The 26,521-nt window shown below is 39.1% G+C and overlaps 4 protein-coding genes across 5 annotated transcripts; 3 read left to right on the top strand and 1 right to left on the bottom strand.

Annotated features, from left to right (window-relative positions):
- Positions 1 to 124: 124 nt before the first annotated feature.
- On the bottom strand, positions 125 to 3,679 carry Tsen54 (tRNA splicing endonuclease subunit 54). Of its 2 annotated transcripts, none has more exons than XM_078194788.1 (6): positions 3,565 to 3,679; positions 2,716 to 3,005; positions 2,248 to 2,587; positions 1,386 to 2,171; positions 382 to 1,310; positions 125 to 307 (listed from the first exon to the last, which is right to left on the bottom strand). In XM_078194788.1, the coding sequence occupies exons 2-6, from the start codon at positions 2,814 to 2,816 to the stop codon at positions 166 to 168; spliced, it is 2,298 nt and encodes a 765-aa protein (XP_078050914.1). In that variant the 5' UTR covers positions 2,817 to 3,005; positions 3,565 to 3,679; the 3' UTR covers positions 125 to 165. The 2 variants fall into 2 exon arrangements, with proteins under 2 accessions (XP_078050914.1, XP_078050913.1); XM_078194787.1 differs by lacking the exon at positions 3,565 to 3,679 and adding an exon at positions 3,101 to 3,326.
- A 215-nt stretch (positions 3,680 to 3,894) lies between these two features.
- LOC144477237 (leucine-rich repeat-containing protein 40) lies at positions 3,895 to 8,436 on the top strand. The gene is made up of 10 exons (XM_078194794.1): positions 3,895 to 4,042; positions 4,786 to 4,979; positions 5,071 to 5,274; positions 5,347 to 5,470; positions 5,539 to 5,708; positions 5,765 to 5,907; positions 5,977 to 6,177; positions 6,257 to 6,589; positions 6,655 to 6,840; positions 6,906 to 8,436. Exons 1-10 carry the CDS (start codon positions 3,895 to 3,897, stop codon positions 7,009 to 7,011), a joined length of 1,809 nt encoding a protein of 602 aa, XP_078050920.1. The 3' UTR covers positions 7,012 to 8,436.
- Positions 8,437 to 8,582: 146 nt separating this feature from the next.
- Positions 8,583 to 11,349, top strand: Ctsl1 (cathepsin L). Its single transcript, XM_078194795.1, has 7 exons — positions 8,583 to 8,729; positions 9,537 to 9,649; positions 9,920 to 10,072; positions 10,149 to 10,346; positions 10,436 to 10,641; positions 10,724 to 10,875; positions 10,957 to 11,349. Exons 2-7 carry the CDS (start codon positions 9,554 to 9,556, stop codon positions 11,178 to 11,180), a joined length of 1,029 nt encoding a protein of 342 aa, XP_078050921.1. The 5' UTR covers positions 8,583 to 8,729; positions 9,537 to 9,553; the 3' UTR covers positions 11,181 to 11,349.
- A 279-nt stretch (positions 11,350 to 11,628) lies between these two features.
- On the top strand, positions 11,629 to 16,180 carry Dlt (codanin-1 like protein dlt). The gene is made up of 10 exons (XM_078194488.1): positions 11,629 to 11,904; positions 12,241 to 12,535; positions 12,610 to 12,886; positions 12,965 to 13,122; positions 13,266 to 13,859; positions 13,922 to 14,122; positions 14,196 to 14,555; positions 14,636 to 14,801; positions 14,875 to 15,143; positions 15,217 to 16,180. Exons 2-10 carry the CDS (start codon positions 12,254 to 12,256, stop codon positions 15,370 to 15,372), a joined length of 2,463 nt encoding a protein of 820 aa, XP_078050614.1. The 5' UTR covers positions 11,629 to 11,904; positions 12,241 to 12,253; the 3' UTR covers positions 15,373 to 16,180.
- Positions 16,181 to 26,521: the final 10,341 nt, after the last annotated feature.

The following is a 26,521-nucleotide window of genomic DNA, read 5'->3' as shown; positions in this document are numbered from 1 at the left end:
TTATTTGCAGTAATTCTAATAACATTCATTGCTCGTACTATGCAGTTCCTAAATTCTAGATTATTATAAAAATATATTAGCTTGATAAGATATCAGAGCAACAGCATAAAATAAAATAAACCAATTATAAAGTGTAAATAAACCAAATTAAAAACTTTATTTAAATTACGTTAAATTAGGTATACATACAAATCCAGGCTGAATGTATGAAATTGACATGGAAACACAGGCCAACATTATTGGCGAATTGTTAGCATCTTGTACCAAGCGATGCAATTCAATTGGTTGTACGAAGGAATCGTCTTGTCTACAATATAATAAAAACAAATGAAGCTTTACGTGATAAAAGTATAATATATCGATAGAAAAGTATTTAATTACTTTATTACGACTATTCGGTAGAGCGGCGGACCAGGATTCGCTTTCCTATAATTCTGTGTGTTTGAATAGATATTATATGATATCTTGTATCTATTTTTCTTTCTTCTCACAGACTTTTCGGGCATGGACTTGATTATTTTAAGCTTACTGAAAACTTCTTCCAAAGTGCTTGCACTCTTCGGTCCACATAATGGATTTCTTAATCGCCCAACTACCTGTATATCATCGTGTTCTTCATCTTTGTGTGTATCTTCGTCATCGATAGTGATCGTTTTCTCTTCGCGCCACTTGTTTTTCAATTCTGACCAGGAAGACGCTCCTGGTAGCACTTTAAACGATGCTTGATTGACTTCGTCTTTTTGGTACGAATGATTATTAGTATTTCTATAGCGATTATGTAGCCAATATCTTTGACGAGGAGCAGGTAACGATATATTCTTAGCTACGCTATAATGATACGACATATTTGCTACGACCCTTTCGTGATACATTCTTCTTGGCATAAACATTTGATTTCCATTAAATATATTTTGAAATATGGTACTCCTATTCTGCCAAAACGAGTTTTGACTGTAGTAACTATGACCACGTACCATAGAGAACAAATCATGCATAAAAACATTGTGTACATTCGTTGCTACATTATGATTCAATGTAGCGACATGCATGTTTCTTCTAACATTATTGCTCGTCGATGGATTAGTACTAGACTGCCTTAGATTCCTATCTGTTTGTTGTAAATTTCTTAACTTGGCACTTGTATATTGGTAAACATTATTTTGAGGCTTCACACTGTGCGGTATGTAAGCTCTTGAAATTTTTACTACTACATTCTGTTGGCACGCGATGTTTGGAATTAAATCCAATAGCTGCATCCGCGACATGGGCTGTGGTACCTCTTCGACTTCATCGTCGGAAAGTTCAATGACCTAAAATTTACGAAAATTCTAGTGAATTTTGTATTCATATATTAACAGTATGAACGTTATTTTATATTGATGTACCTCAAGCTTCGATCTTTTGTTTCGAGACTCCTCCCTAACTGGCGAAGATGATTTATGTTTTCCCAGACTGCATTCTAAGCTTTTGTTATTAGTATCAGGCTCAGAAATATCAGGAGTGGGTAAAAGTGCTTTCTTAACTTCGGTTCTCTTGGGCAATAATTTAACATTCCGCTGTATGCGCGCTGATCGCCAATCCGCTATCGAATTGTTTCCTTGCATACTATTTTTCGGATCTGTAACAATTTTAATAGTGCCTAGTAGCGTTTCATCCGAAATTATCTCCACTTTAGAATTTCGTTTCCTTTTATCTGGACTACTTTTGTCTAGAGACGCGTCACTATCTAGTAATAGACAATTTTCCGTATCTTTCTCTTCACTTTCAATATTTTCTACTGAGGTATCAAGATCATTCGTGACATTATGTTTATCATCCACGTCTTCAGGTTCATTTAGATCTTGACAAATTTCTATGGAATTATTATCGGATGCAGGAGTACTCTCCTGCTCATTAATAGGCTTTTCATTAGCTGTATCTGTATCAAGATTTGTTTGTTTCCAAAGACCATTCTCGGGTTCAACAATGACCTTACGTTTACCATTGCTACTTTCATCACTTTTCATATTCTTGTCAGCTTCATAAATAAATCGCTGTATACGGTATCCACAACGTACTAAATGACTGTAAACTCTGTATTCCTCTAGTGTACACTCAACATTATCAATTAAAAGTTCATGAGCCTGTTGAATGGACAATGGTACATCGTTCCAAGTAAGTTCCAAACAGTTCTAAAACAAAATAGTTTCTTACTTTTCCTTATACCATGTTAAAAAATGTGAGTCATGTTATATAATGATAACATACAGTTTCCAGTAGAAATAGTGCTTCTTCTGGCAACAAATATAAGGCACAATTCTTTTCCAAACCAAAATTACCCCAATCCTGGCCAGAATGCTTCTTTACTCTAGCCCTTTTTAGTAGAGGCAACCATTCAGCACTGGCTAACTGCGAAATACGGTCTACTCTTTCTACAGCTATTAAATTTTTACGGGACTTAAGACCCTTTTCAATTTGCATATTTTGCAACCAAGAGTCATCTGGCTCAAATTGCTTCATACCAGTCTTGGGAAGAGTTTTGACAGACCTTTCATATTCGTCCCAGGCACTGCATTTAATACCTTTATTTTGCAATAGTTCTTCCACTCTGTAATATATAAATTATTATAATACTTCCAGGTAAACCTTTTAAGTATCGAATACTTTATTATTATTACCCTCGGAATACCTTAATATCTATTACACACTAAAGAATAATAAAAAAAAAACACTCACGTTAATGAATTTGTTGGTAATATTTTCCTTTCTTCTGTCATTTTCGTCTTGTCACTGTCCCGGTTCAATAAATTATTTATTTTACAAATAGATTGCACCATAAAACTACATTCCTGTTACTTGCATCATAAAGAATGCATCATGCACTTTCTACAAAGCTACCTTTCGTAATAATTAATTTTTATTCATTTCATTTGTTGCCAGCATGAATATCATCATACGGCATCAATTTTATAGAACTTACGGTCCAACGTGTGCCGGTACCGAAAAATCACGAATAAATAATGAAACTGAAAAATTATTTATTGCATTTAAATCATGTTATTGTTTCTGTATACGTCGAAGAAATGCAGTCATTTAACACTCGCACACACTCATAAAATACCTTCGTGCATACTACTGCTTTCCACGTTAAATGATAGACCGTACAATAAGGTTAAACTGTATGCATATACACGTGCGCATGAAAGGTACAATTCTGATATTGTTTCCATTGGAACGAAAAAAAAAAAAGATTAGTTCTTGTTACGACTCGTGTAGTAAGATCAGATCTATTATATCTTCTGCATGGTATTATATTTCTACTTAAGGAAATCGCGGTTCACGGTATATACATTATGATTATGTATGCAAATCATAGATAGATATTCCACAGAGAACTCTGTATGTAGTCTGTGATATATCTGTGAATATAATATAAAACGAATGATAAATAATTTGCAATATATTTATAATGTATATGTGGTTTTAAATTATGGTGTAAGAAGAATTTTTTGCCACGTGAAAACATGTAAGATAAACCTGTATGTGCATATGTATACATATGTACATTCGATCGTATACACCTACGGCATTTCAAATGTATTATATAAAGAAAGAACAAGTCTTGAAATTTATTATAACGTTCGAAAAATACATAATATCTAGTTTTATAAAATTTCATAGAAATTGATTGGTTGCAGAACAGTACTGGATTTTAGACTTTGAATAACAGTAGATGTTCCACACCCGCGTGCATAAGATCATACCGTATGCACAAGTCGCGTCCTTGTGCCTTGTAGTACGAGTTGGTACGAGCACGATGCAGTTATTAAGCAAAGAGTGGGGGAATATTCATCATTAAATCATCCTTCACTGGGGATGTAGATCTGTAAATAATGTGCGCAACAAAAGTGCAACATGAGCGGTATTAGGAAAAAACTTAATCATCTAGCAGTGTTCAAGCAACGCACAAAAAATGACGATAACGCCGAATTGTCCGAGGTTAACATTATCTCCGCAAGAAACACTGGGAATCTAAATCTCTCGTCGAAAGGGCTATACACGGGTATTTGCTACATTTGAAACCGAAATAAATGTTGTTTAGATGTTAATTTAGATATGTACACCCTCCGGTAATTAGCCAAATGCCTGATGCATACATATATACATACTCCGATGTTGCACTTGTAAAATGTGCTAATGTTGCATGTCATATTACATTGTTTTCATGTCGTTTCAGCGTGTCTTACGAAGATAGATTTTTAATTGACATAATTATATTATAAAATAAAAGTTACTTATTAGTGGAACTACTCATATGATATTGTACATGTAAAAAAAAACTACAATATTATGTTAAGTGTGATAAATAAGTGTTTCACTGTTTTGTAGTTACTAAATTTAAATAAAATTGTATTTTATACCTCAGATGTCTGACTTATAATAATTACATGAGTAAAAAAGTGATATTGCTTTATATACTTTTTGGCAACAGAGGATAGTTTACTATATATCAATTATTTTATTTTGTTTTCCCATCCAACTCACTTTTCATGAATAAAATCATAATTATATTATTTTTTTTTATATTCAACTCATAGACTGCTTTGCATGTTAGGCTATGGGAAATGTTATAGATTAAACAATGCTTATGATCAAAGCATACAAGATCATCACAGACATGTCATAAGGTAAGCATTTATTAGTTGTTCAACTTGCGTGTTTGCTATATATAGCTTTACTTTTTTTTTTTGGAAAATATAATTATTCATGTGTATATTATGTTAATATTAATAATATCTGTTACAGTACCTAGTAGAGTATGGCAAATAAATACATTAACAAGGGAAGAGGTAAAACAGTTGCACTTTGAATTTGATTATGTACATGAAAATGAACGATGGTGGGAACAAGAACCACTCAAGACACTGGATTTAAGTTATAACAGTTTAACTAAAATTTCTTCAAAAATAGAATGCTTGTCAGAGTTGACAACATTACTTGTAAGCATTGAGAATGTCTTAATTGTACTTATAATAAAGATAGTATTTATTGACAATAGATTTTTACCAACTACAATGTCTATGATTTTAGTTACACAACAACTCATTAGAAGACTTGCCACCAGAAATTGGAAGTTTAAGTAAATTAAAAATACTGAATCTATCAAACAATAAGATAAAAAAATTGCCTCTTGAATTCTACAAATTAAGTGAAGTACGAGAACTATCCTTAAAGGACAATTCCTTAACAGAACTTGATCCTGCAATGGGGGATTTAATAATGTTGTCTCATTTGGTAAACTGTAATATGGATTTTGCATGAAAAATAATCGATTCTATTACTAAATCTAAAATATTTTGTATGTAGGACCTGTCATGCAACAAATTATCCGAATTGCCGGTGGGAATGGGTTATTTAGTGAGATTAACTTCTTTGGATGTAAGCCATAATGCATTGAAAGAATTACCACCCGATTTAACAAACATGAGAGGTAAGAATTCCTCTTTCCTAAAATGTTTTTTTTTTTTTGTGAAATACTACATGCTGCATTGAAATTAGCATTACTACAATTGGATGCAAGCAATAACGAATTGGAAACATTACCACCTCTGGGTGAATTGAGGAAACTACAATCATTGATGTTACATATAAACAAGTTGACAACGTTTCCTGATCTATCTGGTTGTACAATGCTCAGAATATTGCACTTGGCTGATAATAACATTACAGTATGTATCGATAATTATTATAAAGAGCTTGTTATGTTAATTTTTATTATTTCTAGGAATTCGACATGTCGTGTTTGGACGGTGTAGGTAAATTAAAAATATTAACTTTAGGAAATAATAATATTGACACGTTGCCAGAAGAAATAATAAAATTGGTAAATTTGGAAATTCTAGATTTATCCTACAATAAGCTAACTACGTACGTTTCTTCGTATGTGTACTATCGTTATACGTAATAGAACTTTTTCAAGAAATAATTATTTTATAGAGTACCAAGTTATGTCGGTATATTGCCAAATTTAAAAAAACTTGCGATCGATGGAAATAAAGTACAAAATGTAAGAGCGGATATAATACGGTGTGGTACATCTCGCATTTTAAAGCATATACGACAAAATATCAACAGTACAAATTTAAGTACAAAAGAATATCCGGTAGCAGATGCCAGTGCTAATATTTATCCAGATAAGTACGTGTACGGAAATATGTGTCGTGAACTGTTAAATTATTATTAATAAATAATTTTTTAACTATCTGTAATATGTTAGGTATACTATGCAGAGTACAAAGTTGCTTAGTTTGGCTGGACAAAACCTCAACGAGTTACCGCAAGATGTTTTAGAGAATGCATGTAAAGCTGATGTGAGCACAGTTGATCTGAGCAGAAATATGTTATCTACTTTACCTGAACAGTTATCTATAATTACAAGAGTTAGTGATTTAAAATTAACATCTAATCAATTAACAAGTATACCAGAATGGATCGGCGAAAAATATAAGTACTTGCAAAATTTGGATTTAAGTAAAAATTTGTTGGAATCACTCCCCTCCAACCTTGGTTTATTAAAATATTTGCGAGAAATTAATATTTCGTTTAACAGGTACAGTATACAATTGAATGCCTGTAGGTGGTTTATAAATATTCATATAAAAATATATAATACAGGTACAAAGAAATTCCGCAATCCGTTTATGACGTTGAGCCACTGGAAATATTTATAGCAAATAACAATGGAATAGCTGATATTGACGTGTCATCCTTAAGAAAATTACAAAAACTTACAGTATTAGATTTAGCTAATAATAATATCGGATATGTGCCACCGGAACTTGGTAATTTAAAGAATATAAGGTAAGCTGCAGTAAATAAATCCTATGCCTTCGAAATGTAATAAAAATAGATATTCTTTCCTACAGAACCTTGTCATTATCCGGGAATTGTTTTAAACAGCCGCGGCAAGCGATTTTGGCCAGGTCAACAGAAGAGATACTTGCATATCTCAGGGACAGAATACCTCACTGAAATACAATCAACAAATTCTCAATAATGATATTCTATAATTGTTGGAGATCTGTTAGAGAATTGTATAAAAGATTGTAGAGTATTTAAGAGACGCGTTGAATATCCTTTATTTTACACCGTACTATATTTCAAATATTACCGCGCATTCTAGTCTTTCTATCCTTGTTCACCAAGAGATGTAAATATTAATTTGAAAACGTGGCATCGCCACAGTCTACATATGGAATATCAAGGCTGTCCAGCTTTGGATTACAATGTAACAAATATCAAAGGTTCCGAGTTCCGATAGAAATTCCGTCTCTGTAACTGTAAACATTCAAACCATTTTAAAATGGCTGGCATTTGAATTTTGTTAAATGTTATCGTTATTAAGTTCGCAATCCGTAGAGTTAAATCTTTTCCTCGTGCAATTAAATCAGAGTAATTAGATACGAGATATCAAGTATCAAAAATCTGACATCAGCATTGTGATTTCACTTGCAGAAAATGTCTAGACAATCTAAAATTTTAAATGATTCAATTTCTTTGATAACACATTTTTTATTTTAACGTTTGTTAAATTAAGAACTATTTCGAGTAATTACAAACAATAACGAAAAATTAATTAAAACTGATATTACTTTTACTAATATCGGTAAACAACTAATCAAGGAATCTAAAATTGTTAAATCGTTAAATAGTCTAAATAAATAGTCTAAATAATAGTCTAAATAATAGTCTAAACAAAGCATTCGGATATTGAAGGAGGAAATGATCTATGTACTTAAATATGTGGGACAAGCGGAATTTAAAGTCGAAAGATTAGAACGCAGTTTAGAGGATACATATTATTGTATACATATACGCACTGGTTGCGATAAAACTGCATCATGGATTACTAAAGCGTTTATCAAAATCACATGACAACTATAATGGATAATCAAATATAAATCGAGAAACACAAAATATCAGAAACACATGTAAATAGATAAAAGATATGAATGAGGTATACATACTACTACATCAGCGTTTCTCAATTCGTTGATTTTTCAGTAAACTTTAAATAAATATAACATTAGAAAATCTAATAAATATAAAACTTGATTGATTGATAAAATTCATCGTCATTTGGTGATTATAAATATTGAACGCAGATCATCAATCGCCGATTACAAATATTAATCATAATTTTAAAAGATTATAGCTAATTCTATCGACCGAATGTTACAGATCCTAAACCAAATTTACATAAACATTACAGAGTTATTCGATAATGAATAAATGTATAGTATAAACTGCAATAAATTATTTCATCACATGATAACGATCGTATGTAAACTCATAGTGCAAAAGATTCCGTGAGTGTAACATACGATCATTAATAGAAATTAATTTTTACGAATGTACAAAGCATTGACAATGGACAAATCTTTACTGTAATACCAGATGATTATTATCCTTGTATGTATTGAGAATTTCTTTGTTAGAGTTTAGTGACAGGGACGGAAGTTGGGAGACGCTGTGGCCTGTGGTGTTAGAGTAAGCACGCGACGATGAATCACGTAGTATTGAAGGCAGTTGAAGGAAAACTCAAGGGGTGGGAAGAGAATGTATACATATGTAGAGAAGAAAGAGCGTCCTCGTTAGTCGTTAGTCGAAATCCGAAGTATACAGTGGCTCGAAATATTTACATTTTAGGCCTGGTTTGATTTTTGAGAGACGTCCGTTAACCAGTCTCCGTAAGTAACAAGGATAATTTTTTGTCACTATTGGTAATGTACATCGAAATCTTCCATATAATTGTTTTCAGTCCTTTCATTGTTCTTTAAACTGTTTGACGTAACTCTGTAAAATTGACAATCACCGTTCTAAACTTCCTGTTGCTTTGTTATACATCCGGTAGCATCAAATTTTTCTTTCTTAAATATATTCTTTTCTTTTATTAAGGAATTCTACTCTTGCTTTTGCTCAATAAAGCGTTTCTATGTCGTCAGAACGTGGCGAGATATGTTTATCATTTTGAAGGAACCGTTACGTAGTGACTCGATGTTTTTCTTTGTCAAAATAAAGGTCAATTGACGTTTCGTTCGTTGGAAATCGTCAAGCCAAGTCGCAGATTAATGTCGTCAGCTGAAGACATTAGTAACTTCTTTGTTCCATAATCTACTGCGTTATATCACCTTTTTGTGTAGACACATTCGATACTTCTAATCGAATTAAACAGTCAGCTATTATTTTTTTCTAACGAAATCATTTAAGATATTTCCCGTTATTTTTACTTGTACGTATAATTTGGAAAATATAACGTCTCGATCATTTCATTACTACTGCGTATTCGATAATACTATTGGCGCTTTTTTACTCAAGTTGAATTCATTATTTCCGTATGCATGAGATGTGTCATTTAGATATTGTTTAACAGCCAGTTCATTTTATTATTTTTCTACGTTGAAAATTTAAAGGTAGCATTATAATAAAATATTGTTATAAAAAAAGATAATTATTATATAATATTAAAAATTAATATTTTGTATGTACTTTTACAGGTACAAAATCTGGAACCATGAAAACTCTACTACTTTTAATCGTGGCAGTAATAGCCACAGCGCAAGCTGTTTCTTTTTATGAAGTTGTAAAAGAAGAATGGACCTCGTTTAAGGTACATAAATCATTTACATTGAGATAATGGTAACGTTCTGTCATGCTTATCTAGTGTGAAACACTAGAAGTTTTATGTTCACACATAAACAGGTTTCCTGAAACAAATAAATGTTGTTAACTGGAATTGAAAATCAAATACATTTAATAAAATTAATCAAATACATTTAATAAAAATAAATTTCAAACATGTTCTTAGCACATTAATTGAATAAATTAAATGTAAAAAATGTTATGTATTCTAATGTAGATCCATATTAATTGTTTGCAGTTGGAGCATTCTAAATCATACAATTCTGAAATAGAAGAAAAGTTTAGAATGAAGATATACATGGATAATAAGCATAAAATTGCTAAACACAATAGTAACTATGAAAAGAAAAATGTATCCTTTAAATTAAAGATGAACAAGTACGGAGACATGGTATGTAATTTTTGTATAATTTTTCTATGTACGTTTGTTATTCTTTCAATATATTTATTTTATATTGTGTTTTTAGCTTCATCACGAATTTGTGCAAGTATTAAATGGTTTTAACAAGTCTATGAATGGTGTGAATCGACCACAATTTACTGGAGCCAGGTTTGTTGAACCAGCTAATGTACAAATGCCAGCTTCCGTGGATTGGAGAGATGCTGGGGTTGTTACTCCAATTAAAGACCAAGGTCACTGTGGTTCATGTTGGGCATTCTCAGCAGTAAGTTGTATTACCGAAGAATAATTATGCTCATCGCATGCAATTTATGTTAAGTCATATCAATTACTCATAATTAATTTTAATTGTAGACTGGAGCACTGGAAGCACAACATTACCGTGCTAAAGGAGTTCTAGTTTCCTTAAGCGAACAGAATTTAATAGATTGCAGTGGAAAATACGGTAACAATGGATGCAGTGGTGGAATGATGTCTGCAGCATTTCAATATGTTAATGATAATCACGGTATTGATACGGAAAAGTCGTACCCGTATGAAGAAGAAGACGACAAATGCAGGTAATTATTATTCACTATACAAATATCTTGAATGAAATATCCGTTTATCGCTACTTTTTATATAATACTGTATTAATTCTAGATACGATCCAAGGAACAGTGGAGCTTCTGATGTTGGTTTTGTACAGATTCCCGAAAACGATGAAGAAAAATTGAAAGCAGCTGTTGCTACTGTAGGACCGGTTTCTGTTGCTATCGATGCTTCGCACGAAAGCTTTCAATTCTATTCCGAAGGTCAGATTTATCGATTAGTAAGAGTATCACCTCAAAGTACTTGTTATTTACTTATACCGTAATTATTCTGTTTCAAAATAGGTGTCTACTATGAACCACAATGTTCTTCAGTAGATTTGGATCATGGTGTATTAATAGTAGGATATGGTACTGATGATGAATCCGGTTCAGATTACTGGCTGGTAAAGAACAGTTGGGGAACAACGTGGGGTGATAAAGGTTACATCAAAATGGCCAGAAACAAAATGAATAACTGTGGTATCTCTACTACTGCCTGTTACCCTCTTGTTAGCTCCAAGGGATAATAAATCATTTCAGAAACTAACACGTCTCGACAAAATAAGAATAAGTTAAATTATATAATATAATAATTTTCCATTCATTAGTGATAATTTGTATTTGGATATATTATATTTAAGTTCACGTTTATACATGAAAAAAAACAAAAATATATGTATATTGTAAATATTCAAATTCTTTATATTAATAATTCCTTGTTTCTTTTGGAAGTAAAAAACTGTGTGTGTTATTTTTTAAATCCCTTAATAGAATGTTACTAGTTTAGCTACTGAATTTGAAAATTCAAATAGTTTGAATTTGTTATTGGTAATTGCGACAATGGCAGATTTTGTATCTAATTTTTCTCATTCTGATAGTATGTTTTTTAGAATTGTAGTGTAATAATTCTTGGAACCCAAATCTAAATTTTGTTTTACTAGATGTAAACACTGTTACACAGTGCTGTACAATTCACGGTCCTATAATGTCACTCGTTCTATGTTCCGATAATCGGGTCTTTGGATAATCGAAATTCGAATAATTAACGTTTTTCTTTAACGAAGACTAGACAGTTAACATTTTACTACAATTAAAGTAATTTCCGGTTAAAAGATTGTAATTGCCCTTATTAATCTCGTACAAGTTTTATTTCATTATCGAATAATTACATTACCTATTGTAAATATAACCTACAAATTTTTTACATCTGTCGATACCAACGTCATGTACTTGACAATTTAAGCAAACCAGGTATGTTAACAGTTTTAATAAAAGAATATATTTTCGAAATTAAATAAATTCTTGTGAAAAGTGGCTCTAAAAAATGTTGTCCACGTATTTGAGCACAATATGTTGATATTTACATGAATTACAAAATTTGACTTCTTTTTTAAAAATAGAGTATTTTGTGTTTGAGGATATTAATTTACATGATAAACTTGTTTCTAATGCCTCATTTTTATTGAACATAATTTTTAATTTCAAAGAAAATCATTTCGAATGACTCAGATAAACATATATATATGTATACACAATATTGTAATCACAATATTGTATGTTTAAAAAATATATTTTATTTTTTTCCAGCTTATCAAAAACAATGGGGGAATTAAATGTGTGTTTTCAAATAGATACAGATAATCGTGAAAACTTTCCGTCTGTAATCGCGTTTCAATCTTTCAAAAAGCAAAGAGATGGATTCTATGATACGTTTAGAATATGGGAGGAGAAACATTCTGTACCAGGATGGACATTTCAGATAGCTCTGGGAAGTAAAATAAGAAGTATTCTCACTATGCATAATGATGCCATAAATTATTATCATTTTGCAAGATTGTTCAAATCTCAGCTTTTAATTTCTTGTGTACAGAAAATGTTACAGGTATGTGCAAATCTTTCTATGATTTATGAAATATAGATAATTCTCTCAGTTTATTTCGTTCTGTTTTCTTGTAGTCAGAGGCAGAAGACGACAAAAGCTTAAGTTTTCTGAAAGCTTTGACATCTGTAAACCCTCAGAAACTGAATCAACTTCAAAAACGTTTAGTAACACCACAGCCTTCAAACAATCAAAATATGGAGCCATCATTTCCAGGAGTACAAGAATTTTTTAAAGATTTTATTTTGTTTGCTTTTAATCCAATTTTTTATGTTCACCTAGAAAATTGTTTGATCCATGAAATAATGGAATTGAATGATTCTCAATTCAATGGCAGTGAAATAGAAGATTCAGGTATTAGCACATCTTTATATTATTGATGTAGCGATAAACTATGTCCTTTAATAACTGTGTATGATTTATTTGTGATAGAAACAATGGTCGATGAGCAAACACAACAAAATTTTACTACCTGTTTATCCAGTTTACGACTTCTCGCGAAAATGCTAGGACTTGTTGTGTCCATACCATATAAATCAATGACGAATAATTGTAAAGATTTAATAGCCCAAGTAGAAGTAAGGAGTAAGGTAAGATCTACACTCGATATAAAATCAATGCCAATCCTCTTTCAACTAATGTATTCATCATAAAACTGCATTTTTTCAATTTAATCTATCTATACTATTATTAACAACTACAACTAATAATATGTATCCGTTTTTTTTTTTAGGTATTACCAACGATAAATTTACATCTTTGCCTTCACAATGCAATAGTTCTAGGGAAACTATCGTTAACTGTACCTTGGATAGCAAAATATTTGGCTATGTTAGATAGTGTGTCTCTAAGATTACCATATTATAAGCATGTATTGGAGTTGCTGTATTACATTTACAAAGCTGTAAATAATTCAGATTTCAAGGCCTTGAATGGTGTTATGTCTAGACAAACGGCGATACTCCTAAAATCTACCTTAAGTTGGTTGTTCGACTTGCCAAATTTTCCGAAGGAATTCTATTCGTCTTGGCAGAAGACTTACAAAGTCGAGGAATTGAAGAATTTGAAGCAACTCGACAAACACTATATGCACAAAAATGCACTGTTAGGAGATTCAATAGTTCCTGTGGCATCTACAAAATGCAATTTGGATAAAATGGATATTATTAATGAGAGGACATTGCGTATATGTTGTCCAACGGTTGGACAAAGTACGGTAACAAGCACCAAGGCAAACATAAAAAACTATAATTCGAATAAGCATATTACTCCCGTTTCTAGTCAACTACTGAAGTCCATTAAAGGTGCGGGTGTAAAGCATTTAGAGGTGAGTTCATTAATTATATGAATCAGTTCAGAAAGAATATTACATTTTCCATGTATCAATAGTTGCAACTAGAAAAAGCATTTTTTCACGGCCAACCAGCGTCTACGTGGAAAACCATTGATTTTGTATCGGAGAGAGTCGCCTCGGTTTGCGTTAAACACATATGCAATACTTTATTGACGACCGCCAGAGAAGCAAATATGACGAATTTTGGGAAGATATTAAAAAAGAAACGTGCCGAAAATAAGTTAACCAATATCAAGGTGGTTTGCAAATCTTTTATGTATTCAATATATTACATCATTTATAAATAATACTATTGTCCAACGTCAACAGCCGGCTGTGACGGATGACATGAATGCATTAGCCACGAGCATGTCCAAGGAGCTGAAAGAAAAATGCGAATCGTCTATATCGACGATCTGCGATGCGCGTGTCGTTAAATCTATAGACTCTCTGTTAGCGGAGGATACTCTGCCATCGGTGAAAGAGATTTGCGTGAAAATTGCAATTAGATTGGCCAGTGAACGCATACATCAGTGGATACAATCTTACATTGTGGACTCACTATTTTTAAAGGATATGGAGGGAGAGTTAAATCGATTGTTAAAGAATAATTCACAGTTGCCTGAGATTCGAAAGATCAAACACAATCCGAATGCTGTCTGTCCCACCACAATTACGGACGATTTAAGAGTACGTATACTTGGTGAAAACTTCTCGGATTACCAAAAATTAAGAAACGGTATACTTTGTAATTTATTTTATTTGTCTAGGAGCTTATGTGGGACATATTGGATAATGGTGGAGATTCTTTGACAATGCCGATGGTGTCGACTATATTGGACAAATTATACCAAACTTTAACCGAAAGAGCCGATCTCGTAGCATGCGCAGAGAAAGTGTTGTATTTTCTCAGCACGGATTTCGCTTTATTGCTAAGTACGAGTCTACGAACTTGGAAGTATTGTTCATTGCATACATATATTTTGATACAGTATATCTCTGTCCACAGTTGCGTATCGGAGTGATTTATTCGTCGAAATTATTCAAGAAAAATTCATCAAGATATGGTCGATGAATCATTGGAAGTCTTTAGAACTGGATTCCCCTATATACAGAATATTCTGTCCTCGGAACGTTATGTTGTTAGCACAACCGCAAAAAGATTACGTATGGTCAATTTTCGGGAAGTTTATTAAAAAGCTAATAGCAAAGAATATTTTAGACATTGACCGTTTCAGTGATGAGTGTGTAGCATTATTTAGGCAGGACTGGCCTGTGGTAAATATTCTCTCTCCCTTTTATTCTATAAACCAGTTAACCAATACAATAACATCTACGTTTCTTTTTCCAGCCTGTATTGAAGCATCTTTCAAAATGCTTGACAGAGGCGATTGCGGATTTCACAGCTTCGGACGATACCACAGAAAAGATGAAATACTTGCTCGGGTGGATAGCAGAGACATATAACAACATAGAATTTCAAAATGACTATAGCCCTATAGACTGATCGTCTTTGTTCGATCTCGGTTATAGAATTTTTATCGCGCAGTAATCTGTTGATCGGTAGAGACTTCTTACATGACTCAACCGCCTTCATTTATTATCCTTTGACAGAATTTCGGGACCCGATTTTATCGAAACGTCTACGATGGTACAAATTAGATTACATTTACGTGCCTCATTCAAATTTATTTTAGACAATCGCTCGGTCGACAGGTGTTGATGGTATTGTACAGTTTCTCTTGTCGAGGTGTCAAATTTAACAGGGTAGACCGTGTCCTTCCAAACATATGTTCGCAATGTTTTTTTTTTATCGTGCTGGTAATATCGGTGTTAGCGAAACGTTGAAACAATTAAAATAATTGAAAAGAACACTCCTTACACCTGCAAGTATTCGTCAGTAGAAGCTGAATAATACAATTGTTGTGATAATCGTAATTGTACATTTTTGTAAATTAATTAACTTAATGATGGGAATAGCTAATTTCTGAGAATTGCTGTTACATTGTATTGTGTGATTGTAAATTGACGGAAGGAATTGCAATCTATTAAAAGCTGTTTCAACATCCCCGGATGTTAATATAGCTAAATTAATATGGAAAGAGAATTGGAACGTTGAAAATTCCATTAATTTTGTATATTGAATCGTGCGGAAATCGCACTGAACGTTTTTACTTACTCGTAGATCTGATGTTGTTTCTATACGTAAACTCCTCGATTTTATTTCATCGAATACGTATTTTTCCTAGCTAAGAACCAGATTTTAACTTTATGCATGTACGAGATATGAAATAAACAAAGATTTGTTTTTTAAATCGTCCAACTTTCTACATACCCCGCTTCCTATTCCAAAACAGTTTGAAAATTAAATAGTTGTCTTTATTTCCTGAAGTTGCTTATATACGACATTTCGAATCTCTTTTTGAGATTCTCTATCGAAAAGATTCGCGTACACTAAAATATAGTGAAATAAGCAATCCATGAAATTATTTGTGTTATGCGGGAAAATAGAAAAATATCCATTTAGATATAATGGAATAATGTGTATCGATGCTCTATAGATGAATGGGTTCCACGATCCGATTTTGGCAAGTAACGTCCTCGTTGTCTTTGAAGCAGTTCTAAAAAAATTGATCTAAATTCTTATTGAGTAAAATCCATTTCATTCGGACGATCGAAGTTAGACCGGGGAGACATGCACACGAATAAGAATCAATAGGATAAAGATTGCACGCGATCACAAGTGCAAACAATGAGCACAATTTAATGGGCGACAGGATCGTACCGAAGTTCAAGAATTTGCTACTATAACACATGCTGACGAAAATCAGAGTTACACGGAGGAAGAAAAGATTGAATTCGATCCATGCTAGATATATTTATTTGCATAGCATTCAAAGTACGACATTCCACGCCTCGTTCTTCCCTCGACGAATCAGAAATGACGCGGTCCTATCCTCGATGTCCAATTGTTTGGGTACATGCGCAGGACGGAGTGCGCGGAGATCTTGAGCGCGAACTACTGTCACTCGCAGTTTGGCGCCGTCGCTCGACCGGCTCGCACGTGTCGTTTCTATTCCGTGACACTCTACCGAATCAAAATCCGCACTATCAAATCTTTCGAGACTCTTTGCTGCGCAACGAAGTGCACCTTCCTAGCGAGCATTTCGTTGGTACGTGCAACAAAAGAAAAGCAACGTCTTTGAAATTGACGCGTCAATGAAGGGACCGTTCGAACCTCGTCGTCCGGGATCGACCGAAACGATGGCACTTGTTATCGAATGACAGCGAGCGTGATCTTGTCGAACTGTCTGCAAACCGTAGCGTTCGTTGGACCATTGGTCGAGGATACGAAAAAAAAACTCGTTGCATTAGAATTACACCGACGATTTCGACCTCCGGCGGTAAGATCGTTGACTTCGTAATCGATCGAACGATATTCCGCAGGAACAATCTCGAGCGAGTCGTCAACCGCGTTCGGTAACCTAGAAACTATACGATGAATAATCGATCGAGCGATAATCTCGAACGAGCCGAGCGAGCAGTCGATCGCGACCGGTAGCCTCGAGAGGACGCGATGCATAGTCGATCGAGCGATAATATCGAGGGAGTAGACCGAGTAGTCAATTGCGCATTAATCGCGGGGGAGGTTAGCGTGCGTTTCGAAAACGGGAAGGAAAACGAGAACGACGACCAGAACGAAAAGGAAAACTAAATCGAAAACGAAAGCGATCGTGCGTATCCGCGTTAGCTTTGGTCGCGAGATCGATTGTCGAGGGGGGGAGACGCGGGGGAGAGGGGTGCGTACACGCTGTCGCGAGAACGAGGATGTCGGTGTTGGCGGCGTGTAGTAGAGTGTACGCGAGGTACGAGGGACAACGCGACCGGCAGTGACAGTTCCCTTCAAATTCAGGGCTTTTGATTCGGTTCCGGTTTCGGGTTCATTCGCGATTCTGACCTCTTCAGCTTATCGTCGAGTTTTCTCGCCTTCGAGCACGTGTTCGCCGCAGCACGTGGCTCTCTCGGGGGAACCTGACATGCTTCGCAAAGTCGTCAGCCGGTCTTCGAATATTCGTCGACCATTCGAGCGTCTCGTAGCCCGCTGAGGTAAGTCGGTCCTATTTTTCTATACATTGTATTTCAGATCATTTATTTCGTATATTTGCTGGGCGTTGCTGTACGGACTATTATTATATTATTATGCATATTAAACGAAAGTTAATTTTGTACGTCAGTTTATTTGAATCTTGAAATAGAAACGGGAAACAGCGTTGCCCCTTGCACAGGCAACCAGGTATCCATTTACAATATGGTGCCCACTTACAACATGGAGACCGTTTACAATATGGTTGCCGTTTACTATGTTGTTGTTTGTAGGTACTGATCACTTGAACAAGTTAAAATTAATGTAATAGTATTTAAAATTTTTTTTTAAATGTCTTCAGTATTCAGTATTCGATCGTCTGCGCTACAGGTATCTTCAGGAAATAGAAGTTAAAATAATTCGGACCTAGGAAAGTTAAATTTGGAGCGCTCGTGTTGATGTTAGAGATAAGCAAATTCTCTTATACGTTCGTCTGTAAGTACATGCAAGGTATGTTCGCCATCAGCGATTCATTTACTTCGGCTACCGAAATCACCGGCTTATTCTACTTAAGCGCCTTAATATTTATTTCAGGACACTGTTTGCTTCGTTGACTGGTTATATCGACATTTCTATGGAAAACAGAAAGTGTTATCAAGATTCGGACGTAGTAAGATTTATAGTCTCGTATTTGGGACACCCGTTGCCAGTCCTTTTTCAAGTCTCTCGTCCTGCCATCCAATTTTTCATTTTACATATTACACTTTTTTCGATTTTTCTTCTTCTTCAGCGACGTCTTCGTTCTCCAGTCTATCTCGCTGCGCTCTTTTGCCCTTTGAGACCTAGACTGGGCTAACTCTTTGCCTAGGACGTTTCTTCACGGTAACAACGATTAATGCATCTTTATTCGGGACTGTAAAGTGATTTGAAACAAGTTATTTCGACCCTTTCGGTGGTTTTAGTGTTAATAAAATTCATATCCGGTAGGTTTCCATGGCGAGACAGAAATCGCTAAAGTTTTCGCGTTTCTGTCGAAGTTCGCCAATGATTCCCAAGGTCCGTTCCGGTGCCAGTTCGTGGAGAGATTTATGGAAATTGCGAGCGTAGCGTATCCGACCCGGGTACCGTCGCTCATTTCGCGTGCCGTTCGATGCGAAAAGTAACGTCGGATGGAGCGTGGTTCATGGAGGTAAATGGCAAGTGGCCGGGCATTAGCGGAACCATTAACGAGTAGAAAAGAGTGTGCACCGGCACGGTGTACCGGCTTGGTGCATCGACACCGACACCGACACTGACACCGACATCGACACCGACATCGACACCCGCCAGCGACACCGCCAGTTTATTTCCGATGGGCCACGGTGAGCGCTCCCGTGAATCGAACTGGAAACCGAGGCGATAAGGTCACTATATTTAACGAGTGCCGAATCCATGTGCAAAACCAGATAGAAAAATACACGTCACACAAGAACCGACCGGCGGCGTGGCGTGTTTGTCGATCGTTCGACTTACTCGCGACTGCGAGCGCGGGAGGGACGTTTTCCCAAAAAGAAAACAACCGTTCGACGCTCCATCGACGAGATTCTGTCGCGAGCGCCTCGTCTATCTCGCAAAAATAATCGCACGGCAAAAAAGAGGTTCTCCCGGGTTGTCGATCCTTTTTAGTTTTACACACGGCCGCGCGCGAATTCGCGCTTTGCGACGCAACAACGGCGATCATCTTTTTTTGCAGAACGTAAAAAGCGAGACGAGCGCGGACGTACCACGAGTCCGTGTCCCTGTAATACAACGGTCGATTCCTTGTCATTGCGAATTACTCGCGGAATAATGTTCACGGGCGCGCGCGAGAGAGAGAGAGAGGAAAAGCGAGGAGAAAATTGAGTGAAATTGTTTTTAAGTCGTTCCTTTTACGAAGCTAATTTCGAAGGATACGGGATATAAGTTTCATCGAGCACGATATTGTTTCAGTGGAAAATAAAAAGTTGATCCCATATCGGATCCGCTGCAGCCGAATTACGATTTCCGACGTATCCCGTCGGAGTCGTTCGCTCGAGACGGCCGGTCCAGTCAGCGCGCAGTTCTCCGCGCGATAAGTTTCTCGGTCGTAACTAAGTCGGTGAAATAGAAGGAAAAATACTTCTCGCGACATATATCGATGAAGTTTATTCGCCCCGGCATTGTTACACGGCCCGCGTCGCCATTTTCGTGGCAATTACTTTTTTCCAAGTAATTTCTCGACTTGCCGCGCTGTATACGTACGTTTCGCGAACAACGTGTCACGCCGCGCCGCGCCGGGGGTAAAAAGGTGTTCACGGAACGTGCGAACGTCCACCGGAAAGATCGATACGAGAAGCGGACACTTCGAAATATCCTGTGAAATTTGTCGCAACGCCGTTTATAGTCTCCTCCGTTTATAGTCTCTCGCCTTGAATTTTTCCGAAGGGTTTCGAGCAGAGTCTGCGAAATACTGGATCGAAGCGAATCGGGTGAGATGGAAACGCGGGGCAAAATCGGGTCGCGATCCTTCCGGCAATTATACCGGCGCCGTAAAAGAACGGAGCAGGGAAATTCCCGCGAAGCTTTCGGCTTCGTAAATCGCGATCGATGGCTCGCGAAGCGGCAACAGTTGACCGGGCAATTGGAGCAAAATTCGCGGAGCACGGAGTCGAGCTCTCTCTTTCTCTCTCTCTCTCTCTCTCTCTCTCTCTCTGCTAAAACGTTGGTGTTCGTGTTCGCGCGCTCTTCGACGCGACAATTAACCGTAGCATTTGCTTGGCGTAATGATGATTACGCGACAGCTACAAATGCACTGCATTACTGGGAATTTGCGACGGGGTGTGGGGGCGGGGAGATGGGGGGGTCGAGGGAGGCCGCAATTTGCGGCCGGCGGTGCCCGGACGCCATTTTGATTCGCCTCTTTACAGGAAATTACCAGGCCTGTTTCAATTTGCTCTTCCCGCGCGATACTCCGCTCCAAGCGCGCGACCCTGTCACCGTGCCCACCGCACCCTCCAAACGAAATTATTTCCCAGGTGTCACGGCGCGCAGAAAAATATTGCTCAGGTTCCGTTTCAATCCGTTCCGGTCTGTTTCGATTCGAACTTATTCTGGCGGCTTCCCCGACGCCGCGGTTCTTTCCCTTGGAAATTGTGAATCGTAGAGGTATTAACCCTTCTGGCGCATGAAGATCGTTCCGAGTAAATCGTGGTGAATTCGATCGGCGTCTCAGAGTCGCTGTTCGAGGGTGAAGGGTTAAGATACCGGGAAAATTCCTCGGCGAATTGGAATCGGTGAAAATGGCAACAGCTCGTTGGTCGCTCTTGATTTGGCCCACTTCCCCATCGCAGCTAATTTGCCGTTTAAATTGCGCCACGCTAATAAATGGTACGCGTGTCGCGTCCACCGAAAATTCCGGACAAAAATAACGCCGGTTGCATAATTAAATTTGGGCAAACATCGAGCATCGCCGAACCACGCGGCACGGAATTTCGCGTAGTGGATTCCGTAAAGCGTTGGAGGTTACCGCCGCAACATTTAATTTTCTACCTCGCTGCCCCGCTCGGGTGTCTCGCCACGCGGACGCAACGAAAACACGCCCAGCAAGAAAGGATTTCAGTTAATTGTCTGATTTCAGATGCGAGTGTAGCGAGGAGGATGGAGACGCTATACACGGGAGCGATCCACGGGTATCCCCAACCCAACGGCGGCCCCGCTAATGGAATTTCCACGGGAATCGCCAGCTCGTTCGATCAGGACGGCGTTCTGAGCCTCATCGTCGTCCTAGGCGGAAGCTTGTCCCTCGTAGCGCTGGTCTTCGCCTTCATTACCTACAGGTAAGTGGAGACAAGTCCATTAGCTCGGCTAATGAGCGCGCGAAGACGGGGCCCGATGATGGCCCTCTTCCTCTTAAATAGTTTTAAGGATCGCGGATTAAATACTCGGGAATCGTCGTCTCGCCTCGCGCCTCGCCTCGCCTCGCCTCGCCTCGCCTCGCGCCTCGCCTCGCCTCGCCTCGGCGCCGATCGATTACGCTCGCCGGTAATTCTTGTCCCCGTGAACGAGCCGGCATCGGTATTTCGCGACAGGTAATAATATCGGTGAACGAGGCGAGCTATAACGAAAAAAGTATCCGTTCAGGAGCAATATTCCAATTAAAATAGCTGCTAACTTAAAAGCGCCGCTTAACCCACGACGCGACCGTTCGAAACGAGCCGACGGGACGCGACGTTCGTCGGTCCTCGGATCCCTAAACGCGAAACAGGGGCGCGCGAGACCCGTCCAGTAAATTTCTTATTCCCTCAAAGGGATTCGCGGATACATCGGCTCGCGCGGAATTTAATATTTCACGTTCAGCTTCCGTGGAAAACGGAGGCGGAGGCCTCGTCCGCGTTTATCCGGGCCGTCATCGATTTTTCCATTCGCCAGGAATGTCGATCACCCGGTGTTGCGAAAACAATCGATTCGATCGATCCCGAATTCCGACGACGATCGCGATCCCCCGCGCCGGCCATATAAAGCGCGCGTGTAATGCGCGAGAGCTTCGCCGGTCCGACGGTACTTTAATCCCTTTATGCGTGTATTCTGCTCACTGCACTGCGGCCGGATGAATCAAATTCGGCCGGGCGATCGAAACAATGCCGTCAGCTGGAGCACAGTGAAAAGTTTATATTCAATATTTTCATTGGTCTCCCATCGTTTACACTTTATATCGGGATAAATCAACTTCGCGGTCCACCTCTGGTGGCATAACCGTGCGCACGGTGTTTACGGGAGTATCCTCGAAAAAAAATCAACTGGAAAATATGCTCGCCGCCGACTCGCGAGTCGTCCGTTCGTCGCTCACCTAATCGCACTCTCGTGGTAGGAAAATAATGGCGCGTACGAACCGGACGGTTCCCTCTGTCCGCGAATTATCGTCGGACGAAGCACCAGAATCGGTTCTCTGCTCTCGGTCGTTAAAATCATTCAGAGCGTTGGAAGTCGCGGCACGTCGCACCATGGTCGCCGAATTCGATAAGTTATTACTTAGCCGATCGATTTAACGTTTCCCCCCCGTATGCGAGGCGCGCGCGACAGTACGCAATAACGAACGGGCGCGCGTACGATTGGAAACTTTCTAACGGGGCGCGCTCTCTCTTCGCCGGAAATTGAGAGGAAATGGAAAAGCACGGCTTCCTTCTTTTGCTCGTCGGCGTTGGTCATCGTTATTCCCCCGGGTTTCCACCGCGGCGGACGTCTCGCGGCCCGCCGCGCGAAATAGAAATCGCAGAAGTCGGAGTCACACCGTTGTCGCGGCCGCCGCTATTTTCTCCGGTCGTCGGGTAATTGTCATGCCCGGCGGCCACCGGCGAGGTAGCCGAGAAGTGGAGAACCTATTCTTTTCGAGGAAGCTCTTCCAAGCGTCGACGAGCTCGTTTCGAATCCAGTCGCGCGATGGCCGCGACGGCTGCGATAATAAAGCCGCTTTTTTTTGTCCCCGCGTTCGAGTCTCACGGACTCCGCGACTCCTCGATTCTCGACTCTCGTCCGTGAGAAGCGCCCTCGACGCTCGCGGCACCAGAAATTGCCAGAAGGAATAACACCGATCGCTTCTCCTCGGGGGCGGAAAATCAATTTTCCACCGAAGACGTGTCCGGTTTCTTCCCACGGCGGAACACGCCGCCGCACTTTCCATTTTCCTCGGATGACACCGTCCTAATGCGGTAACGAATCGGTTCCGGCTCCGCTCGAACGCGCGGGTAATTTTTAACATGGCTTACACCCGCCCACGGACCCGATGCGCCCGCATTTATTTACGCGGGCGACCGTAACGGCGAAGCGATTGCATCGACTGCGAAAACATCTGCGACGCCCGGCGTTTTATTCGCCGGAATTATTCCGGCATTATTAAATCGATCTTCGAGTTTCTCTCTCTTCGTCTTCTAAGAAACAATCGAATCGAAATTCCAGTGTCCGCGTTCGGCTGCGACAGCGAGGGGCCAAATGTTGCATTTACGAGGCGGACGATTTGATGAATAAATTCGATGGATCCAGGAGCTTATGCCTTCGCGACGAACATCTTTCGTCTTCGTCGATTCGCGCGCTGGAAAACGCGGAGAATTCGGACGATATTGTAGATAACGCAAGGTGAGGAATTAGGTGGGTTGCTTCTTTCTCAAAGATCTTTATTCGACTGCCCTTTCTCTTCGGAAAAAGGGCCTCCTCTCGTCGATGAACCGTCTCATCACCTAAACAGAGACCTCCTTATCTCGGAAACATAAATAGTGCGCCGCCTGACCGGCGACCATCTCAGAGATCGCTTACAATATTTTAATAAACATTATCGAAGCAAAGGATACACCGAACGGGACCCGATTCTCGAACGTTCTTCGTCGGTGTCGCCGGGAAGCGTCGCCGAGAGCCCTTCGGACGCGTTTCACTATGTCACGGTGACAACCGGATCCGTTCGGCGTTCATCCACGCGATGGCCGAATCGATCGAAGGTCAAGGATACGTTATTCTCATTTCCCATCGATCTTTTGTTCCGCCGCGTGTCGCTGAATCCGCAAACCATCGTCCAGGCCCTGAGCCAGCTGAACCGGCGAACGTTGGTTTCTCCACTCGATCTTGGCAGCGCGACCAATTGATTTCTGGGTCGACCCGTCGTCGCCTATTTAACCCCAGCAAACCGTGCAGTTACAGCCAGTGTAGGCGCAGACATTTCTGAGGTGTTTAGGATGGAAGGACTAGGAGAGAATCGGTCGACAACGATGTTCCAGTTTAACCCTCTCAGTACCGAACAACGATATATCGTTGACTATTATTGAAAAGATAGTTTTCTTAATATTTTTATCAAACAACAATTTCATTTCTTATTTCTTCCCCCTTTTTAAATTTGTTATTTATCAGGTCCTTCAAAATTCTTGCAATTTCTTTCCGAAACTGATCGAACTTTGTCAAACGAGTTTTAAACATTTCGCAGTCAGATACAGACACTTTTGGCCGGTACTAAGAGGGTTAACAGGACAGACGGTGCTTTCCTCGTCGCAATGGGGGGACGAGCGTCCGGCGAGATCCACCGTTCGAATCCGTTGGAAACGCGAATAATACCCGGTGGTCGTTAGCATTTAGTTCGTTACGCGATAAAGGATTCGCGCCGGTGTTCTTTCTCGGACAAGCGGATTAAGGGCGATGCTGCTCGACAAAACACGTCGGCCGTGTATTAAAAGCTCATCCGTTTTAGCGTATCGCGTGTCGCAGCTATCGCCGTGATAGCGGGGACGTTTGCGAAAGGTGCGCTGCCGGAAAAACAGCGTTCCGGCAAAAACAGAGAGAGAGAGAGAGAGAGAGAGAGAGAGAGAAAAGCCGCGACGTTCCGGCAATCCGTCGGCATTCTTTCGCGGAACTTTGCACTCGAATAATCGCGTCGGCGCAGCCTGCAGGAGATAATTAGCCGCGGTTGCAACGACGCGCCGGCCGCAACGAGACTAAGCTGGAATTAGATTCGAGTTATCGCGGGCCCGCGAGCCGAAAGAGGGGCGAAAACCCACCGTGTTCGCAAAAGTTGCGACCGGCAACGGCGAATCCGTTCTCGAAACTTTCCTTCTGATTTCCGCTTTCTCTCCGCTCCTTTTTCCCCCGTTGTCGGAGCTTTAATTCCCCTGGCACGGACGTCGCATGCCGCGCACACTCTCCTTGCTTTTTGCAGCCGAGACGAAAGACCGGAGAGAGATAGAGATAGAGAGATAGATAGAGAGAGAGGGAGAGAGATAGAGAGAACAAGAGGAAGAGGCAAAAAGGAAAGAAATGGCTTTAAAAACCTCGAGGGGAAGGGATCACGGGACTGCACGCGTTATCTGGCCGCGTTGCGCGGCGATTTTTGTTCGTGAATAAAGTGTAAGAGGCTTACCGTCGGGATCCTCGGCTCCGTTCAATCATACGGCCGTGATCTTAACGATCCCCCTCTGGAAGCCGCGGAGATTGAACCGGTAAGCCCGTAATATTCTGTTCCGTATCCCACACGTATACCACCGTTCTCGCCGATCAAATTGTTTCCATTAATGTCAGGGGGTAGGGGGGGAAGACATACAATAGCCTGGAAAGTCCCCGGGCAGGTGGTATCGTCGGCCGAAAAGTTGCCGGTGTCTATAGCGAGCGACAATGATCCCGCCTTTGTCGCTGAAACGGTCGACATATTCGAGCTGCCAACGATACTCGTGACACATCGAAGCCGGTAATAACAACGACGCGGCATCCGGTAAAAGAAAAGAGAGGACGACGAGATAAAGGGAGAGAAGATGTTGAAAGGCAACGATATATACAATCTATCTTTCTCTGTTTTAGTGGCGTTTCAATTGCCCGAAACCTTAGACGGGTATAATGTCATGCCGAAAAACATTTGAAGGCTACCGCGCGTCGCGTTCCCTATGAATTTTTGTTTTCAGTTTCGTTTCGTTCTCGACATCGGACAAAGCACGTTTCCCTTTCCGTATTATATTGTGTATTTCTGATTTTATATTTGTTTCTCAAATTAAATCGTTATTTTACCAAATACGTGTGTGTACTGCGTTTTAGTAACTGTGAATCTACAACA

The sequence above is a fragment of the Augochlora pura genome, chromosome 11 (genome assembly GCF_028453695.1).
Source record: "Augochlora pura isolate Apur16 chromosome 11, APUR_v2.2.1, whole genome shotgun sequence".
Taxonomy (NCBI): domain Eukaryota; kingdom Metazoa; phylum Arthropoda; class Insecta; order Hymenoptera; family Halictidae; genus Augochlora; species Augochlora pura.
The sequence above is the reverse complement of the archived record's forward strand: the minus strand, read 5'-3'. Positions and strand labels throughout refer to the sequence as shown.